General features: G+C 32.4%; 2 protein-coding genes across 3 annotated transcripts in view; one reads left to right on the top strand and one right to left on the bottom strand.

The window, feature by feature from the left end:
• LOC124535436 (cadherin-87A) overlaps window positions 1-8,302 on the bottom strand; it is a 68,462-nt gene extending 60,160 nt beyond the window's left edge. Inside the window, exon 1 of the mRNA XM_047111649.1 lies at window positions 7,993-8,302. The gene's annotated coding sequence lies outside the window, so the exon portion shown is untranslated. The remainder of the gene's footprint in view (window positions 1-7,992) is intronic.
• Window positions 8,303-15,324: 7,022 nt separating this feature from the next.
• Window positions 15,325-19,273, top strand: part of LOC124535459 (transmembrane protease serine 13-like) — a 28,713-nt gene continuing 24,764 nt past the window's right edge. The window contains exon 1 of one of the 2 annotated variants that reach the window (XM_047111685.1): window positions 15,325-15,645. In XM_047111685.1, coding sequence (XP_046967641.1) covers window positions 15,561-15,645 — 85 coding nt within the window. In that variant the 5' untranslated portion in view covers window positions 15,325-15,560. The remainder of the gene's footprint in view (window positions 15,646-19,273) is intronic. The other variant, XM_047111684.1, reaches the window with a different exon arrangement.

The following is a 19,273-nucleotide window of genomic DNA, read 5'->3' as shown; positions in this document are numbered from 1 at the left end:
TATCACTAGGCTGCGCTGCCGTTGTTCTGTAGGTTTTTAAATGACAGGGTGCGCCACCGCTACTACTGCTGCTCTTTGACTACTCTACCAGTGTTTGTAGTTCCTCGTTTATCCGTCAGGGGCGCCACTGTAGCTGGTATGGTTGTATAATCTCTCCTCACTTGTAATTATTATTGATGGCTTGACGCTAAATTGGACTGTTTGAAACTTGTCAGTGTACCAAGGTTTTTTCTTCAAAAAACGATCCGGCTCGAAGGACCATATGTTCATGTGTCTACAAAGCCAGGGATAGTGATATGCATGCTAAAATGAAACACACTTCCCGGAACGTATAGGTGTTTATTTATTTTCCATACTTAGACTATATACCTTTGACCAAACCAAACGATAGCGTGATTCAATGTACTACTAGCGCCATCTAGTTAAAAAATAGTAAACTAAAAAATATAATTCATAAAATCGATTGGACACGTGTGATATCCGAGCCTCATTCATGTCTAGCCTGTATCTGTTTCGTGTTATTCGTGATCTTCGCAACTAGTTCGAAACGACTTCAAATGTCGATTACTCGCCATCATTCATCACGGCAATTATGGATACATTCGTTCACGTTCTCTTCAAATTACTTTATTTTTTATAGGAACTTGTGTTCGTGCATTGTGTCGAATGGGCAATTTGTTTCTAAGTGTATCGCGGATATATTCTGATCTGATTTGTATTATATTTTACTAGTTTTCGCACATTGCTTCACTGTAGTATGAGAAACTGCAGCAGATCTGAGGCACCGAATGTTTTTTTTTTCACCTTTGATTTTCATTTTGACGACCTCCGTGGTCGAGTGTTGTGTACACCGGTTTTCATGAGTACGCCACTCCCAGGTCCCGGGTTCGATTCCCGGCCGATTCAATGTAGATTATCATTAGTTTTCTATGTTGTCTTGGGTCTGGGTGTTTGTGGTACCTTCGTTACTTCTGATTTTTCATAACACAATGTGTTTTAGCTACTTACATTGGGATGAGAATAATGTATGTGATGTTGTCTCATATTTATTTTTATTATATGTATAAAAAACTAGTCGTGCACCGCGGTTTCGCTCGCGTTTTGTCATGTGCTCGGCAAGAAAGTAGCCTATATCATCATATTTGCTTCATTGATTTTGTCGTGAAAGAGCAGACAGACAGAGTCAATTTCACATTAATAATATTAGTATATATTTCATTTCTTTTAACAGATAGTTTGAATACTTTTGCTTGTAAAAGTGTAGCAAATAATCTTGGTATTACGATTTTTTACAAGCCCATCTCGATAGGTACAACGAACTCATCATATACATATATTCTAGTACCAATTTTATTTGTATTGTTGTATTCTGATTTCAATAAGTGAGCCAGTGTAACCATAAATACAAGGAACATAACCTTTCAGGTCCCATTGATGGAATATTGGCGTTGGCAGTGGGGACCGCTTATTGTCAAGCATAAAGATGAGCATTTTACCAATGGTATTTCTAAAAAATAACCTCACTTTCCCATTTTTCATATAAGATCTAGGCCTTTGGACAAAATACCTTCACTATTGGAAAGCTTGTGTAATGTGTGTAATAAAGTTATTAATCTGATATTATAGCAATCTTTGTTCCTAACACTTACAACGGCCATTATAAATTTCAAGACAGTGATTACAGTAATGACAATGAGGAAATATTATTTACCTAATTGTAACCGCACAATATTCGTTTGTTTGTATTTTCATCCCGATAGTTAACTTACCACAATAAAACAACAGGCGCAATAATGTACTTTTAAAACTTTATTTTAATTATAAATGCTGTCACACGCAAATTTTGGTGCTTGGCGATAAAATAAAAAAGTACTTCAAAACTACATAAATGATATTGTAACTCTGAAGGAGTCAGCTCAGTATAGCTGACTGTCAGCTGAAAACAGCTGGTGACCAGAACAGTATTTGCACCAAGGCCCTTCGTGCGCTTAAAACTTACGAAAAAAAGTAGCTATCGCCCGGCAGTGGAACACTTACAGGCTGTTTACACGATCTCAATAATTGAACAGCTGGGTATGCAAATTTTGTCATTTACATTAATCAAATGTCCTAATCATTCCAACCATTACAGACATGACATTCCCAAGGCCACAACCTTAATAACTGGAAATATCAGTGCATACAGATTACATATATTTATATTTTGCAAAAATAAACATAATACATGGAACAGATACACTATACTAAACGATGTTATTCTTCCTTTACCGCTGTTTTGTTTATTTTATATTTATTTTATTATTATTGTATAAGTGTTGACAACGAATACCAATGTACGAAATATCTTTCCAAATTCCATTTTTTTATGATTAAGAAATGTCAAAGAATTGACACAACGCCATCCAGTAGTCACAAGTAACAATCAAATCGCAGAATTACAAGTATATAAATTGATTTATTATGTTCTTACTTTTGATGATGTGTGAAGCTGACGTGGGATGCATTTGCTTGTACCTAATTAATCTTAGGCCGCAGATGACACAATGACACACGCTCGTATAATTGCAAATTAAAAGGGTAATGACCTCAATAGTACGTCGATTTATAGACTAATTTCTGTCCGAAGCTTCGCACGCGAGCGAGGGAAGGGGGTATAATAATAGCTAGGATAAGGCAAACTATATCTTATGTATTAATAGCGTAAGACGATTTTTGTCCCAATGATTATAGGACGACAGTTGCACATAGAAAATCAGTTATGGTCTTATTTTGAAGAGCTCCAGTCGTCGATGTACAGAAAATTAATGATTCTTCAAAATCAAAGTAAACTTTATTCAAGTAGTCTTTTACAAGCACTTTGGAATCGTCATTTAAAAATTAAGTGAAGCTGCCACCGGTTCGGAAAGTAGATTCTACAGAGAAGAACCGCCAAGAAACTCAGTAGTTACTCTTTTTCTACATATAAAAAATAGTCATATTAGTTAAACTTGATTGCAATATATTATTTTTTTTCGATTTAACAAAGAATAAATTTTAGAGAGACGAAATAAGTTACAGGCCGGTTAGATAATGGCTGTATTTAAAAAATTAAATTGCTATCGTCTAAACTATTTGACATTAAAAATTTCATTTACATAATTTTCATAATTTCGGCGCATAATATGATGAGTGACTTGCAGATTACAATGAAATGAAATCAAAGCAAAAGTTGTCATACGTTTCGAAATTCATAAAAAAAAAACTTTTTAATAAATGCTAAGTTTCGCGTATGAGTAGCCGTTTATTATTGTTGTATAATAATTTTGCAAGAAAAACGTGAACGGAAGCATAATAGCGTTGCATTATATTAAATAACTGCATTAATTATTAAAAGATTATATATTTCATTATGTCATGTATTATACGTCTAGTATGGAAATCACCGAAAACGCAGTCCAAGCTTTTTAAACACATACATCTTTAATCTAATTTTGAACCGACGTCTAAAAATGGAGATTATCAGTTCGACACATGTGTGTATGTAACATTGTTGGAATTTAATTATATTTGAGTATAATGATTTACATAGGCTACATTTCATAAGCGTATGTTTGTATGTTTGCAATGAATTTTTAGAAAACTAAAAGTCGTATTGAGATGATCATTTTTGTTTAAGTAAGGTACACTTCAATTTAGTTGCATTCAAATCGGTCAAGTAGTTCCATAGATATGTTTTTATTTTTTATTTTTAGTTTCTCTACTCAGCTCTTTGTTTCTAATTTTGAAGTCAGTTTTTTGTAGAATATTACTTGTTTTTAATAGACAAAGTTAAAAAAATATCTGCGGAAACTCAGTATGGCAACGAATACCTTGTTCCGGAAGGCCAATACATGTACCGACTGTTCAGTTGGAATCTGCGGTTGAACTTGGTCGCCGTTCTAAAGACGAGTTGAACTTGAAATCATTTCTCGCATATAAAGTTATTACACATTAATCCATCACCTCTTCCAATCGAAGTGTGAAATAAACCTTAGATTAAGCGATGCGATTTGCTTCGCTAATAACTCAATCATATTGTGCACTACTAAGGATTCATGATTGATATAATTTTATTTTTATTTAGAGCTGAGATGGCTTAGTCGTTAGAACGCATGTATCTTACCCATAATTGCGGGTTTGACCCAGGCAAGCACCACTATATATATGTACTTTATTTGTGTTTATAATTCATCTCGTGCTCAGAGGTGAAGGAAAACATCGTGAGGAAACCTACATGAGTCTAATTTCATCGAAATTCTACCACATGTGCATGCCACCAAACATTCTCCTTAATAGTGAGGATGCCTTATCCCAGCAGTGGGAAATTTACAGGCTGTTACTTTACTTTTACTTTATAATTTTATTTATAATACAGCTAATAACTCGGCTATATTGTGTGGCAAAAATTCCGATAAGTATCGTTGATATTCAAAACGCCATTTATTCTCAATTCCATTCTGAGTATCATAGATTAATCAAGCTGTCGACCTATGATATCGCGTTCATTTGCTGTCAAATTTTAAACATTTGGCTTTTTTCGTATTGTGGTTTGAATACAATATAGTATTTATACTATACAAAGTTTTGTAGTAATATTAAATATTTTTGTAAGTTTTAAGTGTTTAACCAGACTAAAATGAAAATTTCCTGATAATATTCGTTATAGTTTTCTCCCACAATTAACGTTTTTAACATAGTGTACATTTCACTCAGTCATAGTCTATAGTTATTCCACTGTTGGACAAAATCCTCTACGTGAAAAAACATCTTCTAATTACTTTTACGTCTGTATTTTTTTTTTTTATATATATATTAAATAGATGCGATATCACAAATCGAGATCTTGAATATTATCGTACTAATTATAGATTCGCGATAAAATGTCGTTGTGAATGTCAGCGAAGTTGCTATCGAAACTTAGGTAGTAAGTTTAAGTTACAAGAGTATATGTCGTTGAAATAGTGTTATCTGATAAATATACATAGTTTGTAGTCCATTTTAAAGTAGAGCTATTTAGTAAATCGCATAAATAGAGTTTAAATTTCATTTTACTAGCGAACCGCCCCGACTTCGCACGGATGCAATACATACTCCTTCTTCAAAAATTATCAGTATTTCTTTACTATACCCTTCCTCTCCAGTCACTTTATCCATTAAAAAAACCCATAAAAATCCGTTGCGTAATTTTAAAGATCTAAGCATACATAGGGACAGACAGCGGTAAGCGACTTTGTTTTATACTATGTAATGATAATGATGAACCAACTTAATTTATTATTATTACATATGAAAGTTCATCGGATGTCATTTATTGGATAAATATTTACTATTGATAATGATCGATTATGTATATAATTTATTATTTGTGAAAGGTAAGTCTTGTTATTAAAAGGTCTCGCAATTTATAACCCTTTCTAATTAGTAAACATATATTCGCTACACGGTGCAATTTCTATAAGATAGAGAAATGTTATTTGTGTGATTCATTCCGATCTCCGCGTGTGACAAACCAGTTGAGAATGGCGAGGCGGACCTTCTTACAAGGTCGAAATACACTCTCTTGTGTTTCATTGAAGCCAAAATTAATTCCACGTAAAGCACGACACAACTTGAAGAGACAATGTAGGATCGGCAAAATTCGTAAAACCGATCACATCCGAATTAAGTTCGCTATTCCAAATTATCAATATTTATTTCTTATGTGAATATGGTCTTTATACAAACGTAATAACTTTTAATATCATATGACCTAACTGTCAATTCGACACGTCGATTTACATGCACTTGCTTTCTCGGGTCGAACTGACGCGAGAATCTATAGCGACGAATAGCGTCGAATGGCGCGATAGTTAGCTATTTCTATTGGTTGTATTTCTATTGGTTGTATAAATCGGTAGTAGTCGGTTTTATTTAATTTGCCGATGCTACATTTGTGTCGTACTGTAAGTAAATATTTTACTCCCAAAATTTTTGATTTCGTTGTCTCTTGGAATTAAAACATACAGATATAAATAGTAATTCCAATGTTTATTTTAAAATCTATTTATTCAGATTGTCGCTTGTATGAATATTAATTAGCAACGTTTTTTTTTATGAAATCGGTAACAACAACAACAGCCTGTAAGTTTCCCATTACTGGGCTAACGCCTCCATTCCATTTGAGGAGAAGGATCGGAACATATTCCACCACGCTGTTCCAATGCGGGTGGAAATCGGAAAATCGGAACAAAATCGGCAAGTGGACAGTCAATCCCTGTACTGTTTGACTGACCGATTTACTTCCACAATGAACAATTATTATTACATTTTAAATTGAAATGGTTATTTTTATTATTAAAGTTATCAATTTCGGATTGAACTCGTGAACAAGACATTCGTATCCGGAAATTAATAACTTTAATAATAATTATTAGTCCTGTAATTTGATTCCAAAGTGCCTATTTCCGGAACCTACATAAATAAATAATGCTTCAATAACTTAGTTATTCGTTACGACTTAGACATCTTCAAACAGCAATGCTCTGGTTTTTATATTGTAGAGCAATTGTTCGTTTTGTACCTACAATGAGTGCAGAACAATTTTGTTTTTGCTATTGATGCTAGATTCGAAAGTGCGAAAGGCTCGCCGTTGGATTCGTCCGATATTCAATATTGAATAAATTCGATCGATTCGATTTGACAATGTTCTACGTTACTGAATTTATTGGAAAATTACTAGATTTGAGAACTTTATTCTATTCAGAAAATAATTGGAAAATCCAGAAAATCTGATGGATTTTTCTGAGTTTATCATCAGCATTCTTTTTATAGATCTCGTTTAGTTGCCGTAAACGATTTGAATTATATATAATACATTAAATATGCATACATAATAACATGTTAGATATTAAGTTCAGTACATAATTTTATTTCAAATATATTATTATTTCACTGTGATATATTTATATACTTATCTCTGCTATGTACACCCCTACCTCTTTCTATCTCTATATCTTTTCTCTACTTTAAGAATGCCGGGAAGGGCTATTTTACCGAGTGAAATTACTTGACCATCATTGTCTAAATACCTATATATTTACATCATATCTTATTATTATTATTATCTTATCTTTTATTATATGACGCGTATTATACTTAATTTCACGACGAATGGTTCGTTCATACCTAAGTAAGAGGTAGTCTTTGAGCTTTTAACCTTGTCTTGTGAGAACGCTTTGATTAAAGTTACTTGTTTAACAATATGGAATAAACATTAATAACCTAACTTAGTTACTTAATTGGTTAACTTTTACACTTTTTGTTGTCACTTTAAATCGATCATGAGATTCTTATTTGGAATAGTGTGTGTGTTTGTAATCGCCCAATTTTAGATTATTGACAAACGTACACACACACGGTCGACTGTATAACTTAAAGATTTCTTGGTAAAGTTTATTCACACCTAAACGTATGTTCACTAAGGCCCAGTGAAACGTATATATTTTAATGTTAAAAATACTTCACATAACATTCGTAGTTTGTAACTTAAGTTCCATCTAGTAACCGTAAATGTTTAATAGATGATCTAATACGAATAACATACATTTATAATTGAATGTAATTGTGCTAAGCTAAGCCATGTAACTCATGCAAATACCCATAAAAACCGTGATTACGGCGTGCCCAGACGCAGACTATCAAGGAAACTTGTTCCACGGTCCGCATATATGCATGTCGAGCTTTAAGGCATACACAATACATATGCAAAATATTTAAGTTAATATTAATTATTATCTGTAGTTAATGACGCGTTTACTTTGATTAGTTATTACTCATTAAATTTTATCTGTAATTTAAGAAATGCCATACTCTAATATAGCGAGGGATTTTTTTTAAGAATTCCTGTTCCTATATTAGAATAACTGTGGAGAAGCGTTGTTTTTTTTTATGATTGTATATAATATACCAAAATAATGGTATATAAATATATCTTACCGTTAAAAAGGACTCAGTATTAACACATGGTTGCACATCCGACTTCCGCGTTGCAGCCTACATCGAAGTGTGCTTTAAAATTCAGACAACTTCACCAGGCAGATACCGTTAACCGTAACCAGCATCACACTACACACGATTATACATAAAAACACACAAGAACAACGTTTATGACACACACGTATTAGAATTACATAAGTTTTAATAATAACTTTTGTTTAAAACACACATTAAGTTATTTTTAATTGAATAAACGTACTCTTAACGCGCCACGGTGGTATTGCGTTTACAACTGACGGCTGACATCATAACAAGTTTACAGTTCGGTTCATGCAAAGTTGTATCGGCTAAATTTATCACCTTTCTCTTTCACTCGCACTGTATAATAGATGAATGAAAAGAGATAGAACAATTCGTAAGTTCACCGCAGGGAATCAATTGAATGCAGCGCTCCTAGCGTGGAAGCCGGAAAACATAACACAATTAAGTATTGATTTAAATGTTTAAGTTAGGAACGCGGCTAATAGATGGCGCTGATTCTGTGTACAGTTAGTTTTCTACTTACATAAGAGATGACGCTACCTATCTATACAGATCATTGTAGAATTGTTGTATCTTAACGAAAATATAATTTAGGGGCCATGTTCAATGAGATAGCCCATTAATAAACTACCTAGTCTTATTCTAAATCCATTTCTTAAGTGCCAAAGTATGTAAATCTGGCGATTTTTATGAAAAAAAAATGACTTTTTGACCGACTTCAAAAAGGAGAAGGTTATCAATTCGTCTGTATTTTTTTTTGTATTGATATTCAGATTTTTTTTATATAGAACAACAAGAATTGTAGTTAGTTTTAGCCTTTGTCAGAAATCGTCTCAAGTGTTAGAGTTTTTGGTTTTGCATTGCCCACAGCCACGGATAATATTGGTTACTAATAGTCACGATACTGTCTGTTTAACAGAACGTCTAGCAAAATTTCATTTCTTATGGTCATACTCATGTCTGATTATCTGCCTAACCCCTATTGCATCCTTTTAAAAGATGAATTTAAGAAATCAAATTAATTATTATTATTTAATTTGAGAGAGATATAAAATATAGTCATATCGTTGTAGAGAAATATCTTAATTTATAATCAAGTGGCTAATTACACAGCCAAGATGGTCCCGTTTGAACGCATCTTAATTAATGATTTCTGATTTAAGCAGTGACGTAAATAGCCTTTTCTGCGCCCTGAGCGACTGTCTATAACTGCGCCCTATTTAAGCAGACCCTTTGCCTATTTTACTGTCTCACTCACTAAAACTTAAACGCAGGTTCACTACTACAAATGCGTTGCCCATTAACGATAAACACTAAACAAAAATACACTCGTGCGCTGCCAAAAAAATGAGCGCGATGTATGTTTTTAATGATACCAGCATGTAAGTACGTTTGTATTGGAATCGAGAACTAGGGGCTCAGCAGAATCTTAACAAGAGTAAAACGAAAAAACAATAGTCCTGCCCAGTCTGTCTATTCTCGCCCCCGAGAGTCTACGCCCTGTACCTGGGCACCGGTTGCGTCGCCCTATTTACGCCATTGGATTTAAGCATAGGCAAACACCGCTTAACTCCAATGTGCTTGATTAGTCCTTATTCACCTACATTCACATACTTGGTGGTACGAAAACATTTAAAGGATATCTGCATGTGTAATTTTATTGAAAATCTGCCAAATGTGTATTACACAACCGACGTAGGTGCAGGGTGGTGGAATTAGCTGCATACTTTTATTAATTATTTCATAGGGGGAGGCGACCTTAATCCAGCAGGGGAATATTTGTAAACTGCTTGCTTGCTTTTTTATTTTAAAATCGCCTGTATATATATATATATATATATATATATATATATATATATATATATATATATATATATATATATATATATATATACACCAGTTTACAAAATGGGCCTATTGTCAGAGAAAAATTAATATAAGAACTATAAATTTAACTTTATGTTTGTAGTGAAAATTTAAAACATCATCGGCATATTTACAAATTATTAAGTAAAACTAGGAAACAAATATTCTTGTATGATGTGATCTACCACTACAGGCGTTTACATTAAACATTTTTAAATAACAAATATAAATGAAACACTACACTCCTACACTAATATGTCTTAACAAAAATATGAAAAACAATATTACAGACAGACAGACAGAAAATAATAATAAATTAAATGACTCCAAATGAAAAAGAAATAAAAAAAAACTAAAAAGTGTTTTGAAACTAACTGAACAAAGACTACCTTTTTCTTAAAACTGCTATTATGGCTTTATAATAAATTAATTACTTAATCAATGTTAGTACCGTACAATACACTACATTGCCCATACGTTACCATGGAGGCCATTTTGTAATAACAGACACAAATAATCCCTCGAGACTTTCAATCTATACATATAATATAATTGGAGTGTCTGTTTGTAATATTAAAATAGCCCTTTTTTACTCAATGCATATGTATATGTAAACACTACATATAGCAAAATAACATTTTTTTAAATCTTTGTCTGTCTGTCTGTTAGTTACGGCTTATCTCTGGAACGGCTGAACCGATTTTGACGGGACTTTCACTGACAGCTAAGTTAATCCTTATTATATCAGTTACATAATAAGGAGTAACTTAGACTAAAATATTTTTTATCATACGCGTAAAAGGTCACGGGTACAGCTAGTATTAAATAAAGTCACTCACCCTTCCAAATATAGTTTCGTTGTTTGTAAATCAAAACCATAGGGGATAAACACTCCGAGGGTTCCCTACTCCAGGCCAACCCTTTCACTTGTTAATTTAATGACGTCATCATATAATTATTATTAATGTTGCTTATTAATCAAGAAACGTTAATCATATAATAAAATTCTATATTCAAATTATTTGTCTCATGGTAAGTTATGTACTTTTATGAAAAATTATGGACGGTCAAATGGGCATTTAGTGGTAAGTGGTCACCGAATAGGCATTACAACCATTCCTTACATTTCCAATTCCGTACCAACCTTGGAGTCCTTGGAGATTATATTATTATGTCCCTTAAGCCTTTAGTTCGACTGGCTCACTCACCCTTCAAACGGAAACATAACAATATAAAGCCGCTGATCTTTTAAAAGATATTCCGGAACACTTTCCGTCTGTGATATAAACTTCATGTTAGGGAAACACTAATACTTAATTTGGAATACAAAACTATACCAATTGTAAAGTGCAATTCAAGTATTCATTCCGATTAAATAAAGAAAGACGCCGTAATTTCTTAAATTACAATAGACAGCTAGACATTAGTCAAGACAACTTGACAGTGTTTACTTAAGTGCGTCCCAGTTACGGATGCGGCGGAGTTGCGCACGCGCAATCATTTCACTCTCTATAACAACGGGCTGGATGGAGTAAATGGATCTTTATTGGACAATTTATATATAAAGGTTGAACAAAACAGTTCAGAGGATGATTGATTGAATATCACGTTGATTTAAAAAAGTTAAGTCTAGTTTATAATTTACTAGCATTATATTATGACCAAATTACAAAAATTATAAAATATAGCGCATGTGTTATTCTGATGTATAGTCTTTATTACTGTAAAATTTCTTCCAAATCGGTACAGTAGTTTTTTCATGAAATTGTATCAAACACACATACATCAATTCTTAGCAACTTTCGCATTTATAATATTAGTAGGATGTAATAGTTAGGTGGAACTACAAATAGACCACTTGGTGGTAACCACCCTTTGCCATCTTCACCACTTCTAGGACCTAAGATGACACTGGTTCAGGCACTCTTCAAACCGGAACACATACTAATACAAAACATAATACTATATATTTATATTGCTGTTTTGCGGCAGAATATCTGATGAATGGTTGGTACCAACAGACTGAGTACCAACTCAAACGGCCTTACTTAAAGCCCTACCACCAAATAAAGTCTTAAAATAACTTCGAATATTATCAAACTACTTTATACACGTAGACTCTACCCAATGATTATAAATGTACATACACATATTTATATAGTGTAATAATATATATCAACTACACGTAACGCTAACATGAATGTTAAAATAAATAATGCCAAATAAACTTTATTTATTTAAATTATTAATAATTTATTTAAATTTAAATTATTACATAATATTATTTAAATAAACACGCGCAATTGTTTGGGTACGTTAGGGTCTAAAACATTTCTATTAACGTTGTAAATGTTATCATATGATTATTTTAAAAATAGTTTTCAAAACATAGAAAACACAAACAAACACGTCGTTTTTTATTAAAAAATATGTTTTTTACTTTTATATATCAAGTTTCATATTAAATGTATATATATTGGTCGGGCTGTTCAAATGGGACACCGCTGTTTAAATAAATATATTTTTACCATAAACAGTCGAACTTTTTTTCTGATTTACGTGCAACTATTTATAAAGTATAATTAATTGAAAAAATTATCTATATCATACTATTATTAATTAAAAACAAATACAAACAAGTAAGAAATACCATGTTTTTTTACCATTAATTCACACACTCCACATAGTAATTGTTGGTTGCTTTTTATTTTATATAGTATTCCAACCTCAATATATAATTTTCACAGTAAAACATACGCAGATTAAGGAACATATGCAGAGAATAGGCCGAGTTTATAACCTATTTTTAAAGTCGGCTAATAATCCATATTTCAGGAAATACAAGCGCCTTTTTCATACATTTTATTCACGTCTTATACACACTACACACGCCTGTTTTATTGTTATTATTTATTTTCAACCGACTTCCAAAAGGAGGAGGTTATCAATTCGTCTGTATTTTTTTTTTTTTTTTTTTTTTTTTTTTTTTATGTTTGTTACCTCATAACTTTTTACTGGGTGGACCGATTTTGATAATTTTTTTTTTTGTTTGAAAGGTAGTGCTTCCCGTGGGGTCCCATTTTTTTTTTATTTTTTTCCGATGATGGTGTCCATATGAAAAAGACATAAGTCTTAAATTTGCATTATCTATATGCACGACAAATAGGTGAATAACTGAAAATCACGTTAACCAATTTTGATAATTCTTTTTTTATTATAAAATATATACTTCACGGGTAATTTGGTGAAAGTTTGGTAAGGTTCGGAGCACAGGATCCATGACAAAGTAACGGAACGGAAGGGAACGGAACAATTCTGAGGAGCACGTTAGCGATACTCAGTCGAATCTTTTATTTATAGGTTATTTGGATATTTGAGTCACCTTCCGTAATGTGGTTATGTTTATGTAATTATCATAGTCGAATATTATAATCAACTAGCTACCCACCCCGGCTTCGCACGGGTGCAATACTGATACAAAATATACTACAGAATTTGTTTATTTACGACATCACATCGCAAACTTCTAAAATTATCAGTGTTTCTATACTATATTGTTCATGTATTATATACACAAACCTTCCCCTTGAATCACACTATCTTTTAAAAAGAAACCGTATTAAAATCCGTTGCGTAGATTTAAAGATATAGGAACAGAGAAAGCGACTTTGTTTTATACTATGTAGTGATGGAACTCCTATACGGCTCGCAGTTAGGGTGCGATATGGGGCAGAATTTCTTACTATCTTTAATCAAATTTTGTGTATGTGATGTGATGTCATATGATGTACGAAATATAGTTGGTCTTTTTCAAAGTTTTTTTGCTGAGTTCGATTACAGCTCTTTCGAGGGATCCTTGTAGTTTACGCCGCGTGATGTATTAAATCCGCATTTTCGAAAGTCTATTTTTGCTTTATTCAGAAGTTTCCTTTGAAATTGTCCTCGAAGTAGTTTCTGACTCATATAAATGGAACGCTTAATCTATCTATATTAAAAAAAAATTAGTTAGTCAACATCAGCTTCACTTAAAATCAAAAAATAAATAAAAATTTTAACAAAAAGAAAAACCGACTTCAAACAAAACACTATTTTAAAACAAATGAATATGCACGAAAAAGTAATGGAAATAATTGTGTATTCAACATATTTTTTAGAGTCTTTCTAAGTTAAATGAAATGAAAAATATTAGACTACTTAAAAGTCGATTAACGATTATATCATGTAGTTATAATTATTGTTATATTTGGAGTCGGTGTCAGCCAATAAAACCCTACAGTATATCTATCAAAAAACAATACGAGAATACTTTGACAAATATGTTTTTTACAAATTACCTTTTACACAATAATATACTGGATCAATCAAGGGGCTCGTATCGCTTCTTTCTTTTGATTGTTGGGGCAAGGGCACCGTGGCTGACACCGGCTCCAAATATAACAATAATTATAACTACATGATATAATCGTTAATCGACTTTTAAGTAGTCTAATATTTTTCATTTCATTTAACTTAGAAAGACTCTAAAAAATATGTTGAATACACAATTATTTCCATTACTTTTTCGTGCATATTCATTTGTTTTAAAATAGTGTTTTGTTTGAAGTCGGTTTTTCTTTTTGTTAAAATTTTTATTTATTAATATTAACATACATGTATTTAAAATATCTAATTCGATTTTGAAACACAAGATTCAAATAACATATGTATTTATTTTTTATTATTAGCGATTAAAAAATTATACATATAGCTAACAATAAAAAGAAAAATATACTTCTTCTACGCATTGTAAGTTAAATTTCAATTATTTCAAATTCATACTAATATTTTTATTTTGAGTAAGTCTTCGGGATTTAAATAAGTTGAACCTTAAAAACCAAATAACGAATCAACTAAAGCCTCAAACCGATCTAAATGTAGCATTTGTGACCTTTAATGTAACACTAATTAAATAATTATTAAGAAATTCAGAATACTGTAAATTATAACTTGATGTTTACTTAAATACAGCGTAACTACCGCAGCCTTACAGCTGCGCACGCGCCCGTAATCATTTCACTCTCTATAGACAGTTGTGTTGAACATTTCAACTTTATTGTATCTATCAGATATTGTTTTCTATTAAATCAAAAATTGTTTTATAAATTTAAAATATGATATGAAAAAGTACCTCTTTAAAAAGTTGTAAAAAAACTAAATGTACCTAACATTATAAGTTGATAGTCTAAATATATTACCACAAAAATGTAAACATTTTTAATATAAAGATTTGTTTTAATTAAAAAATACAGGAACAAAGGAAATGATTGTCTATTTTTTTATACATAAATGAAACTGTTTGCAACAGCTGTTTTGAGACCAACAGTTGACAACCTCATCCGCCTCAAGCGCGCACGTTTTCCCAGTGGGGATACAGGCGCCGGCACACCGCGGAAAAAAGTAAAAACACTATCGTTAGTCAATAACAATGGTGCGCGCGCGCCTTTTTTCCTTCCATTTCTAATTCGGACAGCGGCTACTGCGGACGTTACTTGCGTCTTTTCGCGCGCAAAAGAAAAAAAAAACACAAACGTCAATGCGTTCGAATACTTTTACTGAAAAATCAATTGTGAATTATACACAGATTCTTTATTGTGATTTTAAAAGCCAGTGGCAGTGTTAATATGGCATTTAAGTGTTATTTTCGTGTTGTTTTTATTTTGTTCGTGTTACAGTTTTTAGTAATATCACACGCTTATAGTCCGAGAGGTGAGTTTGATTTCATTAATATGTTTTCTGCTATAAAGTAACACTGAATTGATAACTATCAATTGTTTCAAAGAGGTGAAACTGTGTTATTTCAACAACAGCACCTGGAGCGATGATTTTGTTTCGAATTACGGTTGTTATCGGTTAAGAAGCCAAGCTTTCCATAGAAATTCAGGAATTTAGTTATAACATATTTTTTTCTAAAAAAAAAACATGACATATACCCTCATATTTAAAGAAATAGATAAGCATGATAAATGTTTAATTAAAAATTACAAACAAAATAATTTGTCTTAGTTATATAAAGCATTTTAAAAAAGATTAATACTACAACTTTGTTTCTTTACACACCATCTACAACTACCATTATGGTCCATAAAAACCTTATGTATAATATAATAGAGCGAAAGAGACGTTATAGGTTGGCCTGTGGCCTGTTTGTTTGAATAACTAAGCCTTTGAATTTCTTAAACTTGTATTGAAAGCTACACATTGTCATTATAATTATTAGGCATGAGTTATACATATAGGGCTTATTTTGTAACTGTACCCCTGGTGTCATGAATTGTTTTTATTTTTATTTTGGTTACAATTATATCGTATTTAAAATGAGATATTCTAGTATAACTATGTTTTTAATCAGGGAATGATTATCATTATTGAGCTATCGCAGCGCAGGATTCAATGAATTATTTAAATAATCTTATTAGTAAAGCTCAAGCTATCACTTTCAGAACATATGTATCTCTAACAAAATGCATGTTTTGAATGATAGTTGGACATCGTGTACAATAAACTACTTTTTAACCGACTTCAAAAAAAGGAGGAGGTTCTCAATTCGTCGGGGCCTTTTTTTTTTATTTTTTATGTATGTTACCGAATTACTCGAAGATGGCTGGGCCGATTTTGACAATTCTTTTATGTATGATTTTCATAAAATTTTAGAAAAATAAAAAAATAGTTACTACTGACATTCGTTCTATTCCTTATCTGTGTAATCCACATTCCCCATAGTGGTACATCACAGCTCAAAAATGCTAAAGAAAATCTACTCGAATTCTTTGACAGTACTTACGGTTAATTGAATAGGTTTCTTGAAATACATTCCAATGTACATTAGTAGTCAAAAAGCCAAGAACAGCATTTTGGAAGTCTGCCACTTTGTAGATTCAATTTGATACATTTCCAAAAAACTCTCACTTATTCCCTCTTACATAACATTCGCAATTATAAGAAACTAACTGTCGCATACGGCTTCGCTTGCGTTTAAGAGGATTGATTGTTATATGTCAGGCAGTAAAGTAACCTATGTCCTTCCTCGGAGTTCGAATTTTACATCAAATTTGATCAAATTTGGTCGTGATGGAGCGACAGACAAACAGACAGAGTTACTTTCATATTTATACTAAAGTAAAAGTAAAGTAATTATAAATTTCCCACTGCTGGGATAAGGCCTCCTCTTCTATTAAAGAGAGGTCTTGGAACATATCCACCACGCTCTTCAATGCGGATTTGTGGAATGCACATGTGGCAGAATTTCGATGAAATTAGACACACGCAGGTTTCCTCTCGATGTTTTCCTTCGAGCACGAGATGAATTATAAACACAAATTACGCACATATATATAGTGGTGCTTGCCTGGGTTTGAACCCGCAATGATCGGTTAAGATGCACGCGTTCTAATCACTGGGCCATCTCAGCTCATTTATAATATAGTATAGGTAAACGAGCTCAAAAATCTTCATCTCCCAAAGGTAACTTGTAACTCATATCGTATAAATACTCATACGACTACTGGATATAAATTATGTAATTCATACTCATAGCCAAAGATAAATTAATTATAACAAAAATTTGAATTACAGTATCTATGTAGGCTTGCTGCCTACAAGTGACGATCATTGACTTCAAATGTTAGCTGTTGAAATAAAATTGGTTTTTATATGACAATATATTTTTTTTAATTTTTGAGCCAAACCTTAAGCCGTGTATTGTATTTTTTTTTGTTAATATTGTTACGTTTCGACAAAGGTACACCTGCCGCGGTCACGATCTGGCTGGGAGCAATGATCTGCTACTGCTCGCTATAATCATAATAATATACCTTTTTATAGAAACGGTTTATCTAATATCTAATTGGGATTTGACAGGTTGTTGGTTTTTATCTGACATTCGTATATTGATAAGAAATATTAATAAGCTTTAACGGCTAAAACTACTATAATAAATAGCTTTTGTCCTGGGATTTAAACTACTTTAATTAATTTGATCTAAGTCCAGCGGTTTTTTATGGTATAGCTTGGCGGACGAGCATATGGGCCATCTGATGGTAAGTGGTCACCGTCAAATATAAGCTATTCCTTACATCGTCAATGTACCACCAACTTGGGAACTAAGATGTTATGTCTCTTGTGCCTGTACTTACACTGGCTCACTCACCCTTCAAACCGGAGCACAACAATACTGAGTACTATTATTTGGCGGTAGAATAACTGATGAGTGGGTGGTACCTACCCAGACGGGCTTGCTCAAAGCTCTACCACCAAGTAAAATGATCACATGGATCACATGTTTGTAATATCTATAATCGTCTAAGATTTATGGCCTAGACTTTAAAGTATAAACTGCAGAAAGAACTATTTCCATGTATAACTTTAATTCCATTATATTCTAGCCGAGGCATAATTCATAGTCGATTTTTCTTTTATGGATCTGTTTTGTTCTTTTATGGATGTGTAGACTTTTGTGTCGTCTCGTGATTCGTTTGTGGGTATCAGATTATGATCGGAAGCCTATTGCAGTCGTATACTTGTATAAATATTCTGACGTCTTGTGAAGCGGACTGCAACTCCTTAAGATAAATAATAAAATATATCACATCTGTTACTTGATTGGTATCAGCAGAATAAAAAACAACGCTCGGATATACTTGTTAAATCTTAGCGTTAAAATTAAAATGAAATACATACATAAGTTGTCTGAACTGTCGTTAGGACAACGGTCTCGTGCCATAAGCGAAAATCTGCCTAATGTTACAGCATCTTATAAAAAAATCCATGCCAATTGTCAAAATTTTAAATCAATTGTTGTAGTATACATAATCACATCTCGACGATCGACTCTTAGTGAACTTAAATGTGTAAGGTACATCTATCACATGTTCTGAATCGCTTGAAAACTATTAACCGAATCATTTAAAAAGACCGATCTCACAAAGTAACGTCGCCTCAGGGGAGTACTAATCCCGGAATTACGTTTCCATTACACTAAAAATGCTACACCAATTACACCAAGTGTTCCTTACGACCTATTCGCTTTTAAGCTTGCGATGATAAATACATAGATTAAGTAACGATAGGAATTAAACTTGTTACTGCTCTTTCAAACAGACTACTGAGCTCACTGGCGTTTTATACGACACCAATAACACACAATCCGATCCAATTGAAAATACTTTCACGTATTAATAAAATAATAATATTAAACGTTTAAAACCATGTTTTATAATTCAATTACGGTTATTACGAAATTTGCCTCTCTAGCGGAGGAAAGCTTTGAGTCGTACGAAACAAAATAAAAAAGCTTAAACGATAACGCGATTACAATGGAGATTTGACGTCAGTCGTA

Source organism: Vanessa cardui, chromosome 14 (assembly GCF_905220365.1).
Source record: "Vanessa cardui chromosome 14, ilVanCard2.1, whole genome shotgun sequence".
In the NCBI taxonomy this organism is placed as follows: Eukaryota; Metazoa; Arthropoda; class Insecta; order Lepidoptera; family Nymphalidae; genus Vanessa; species Vanessa cardui.
This window is presented reverse-complemented; position numbering and strand designations above follow the sequence as displayed.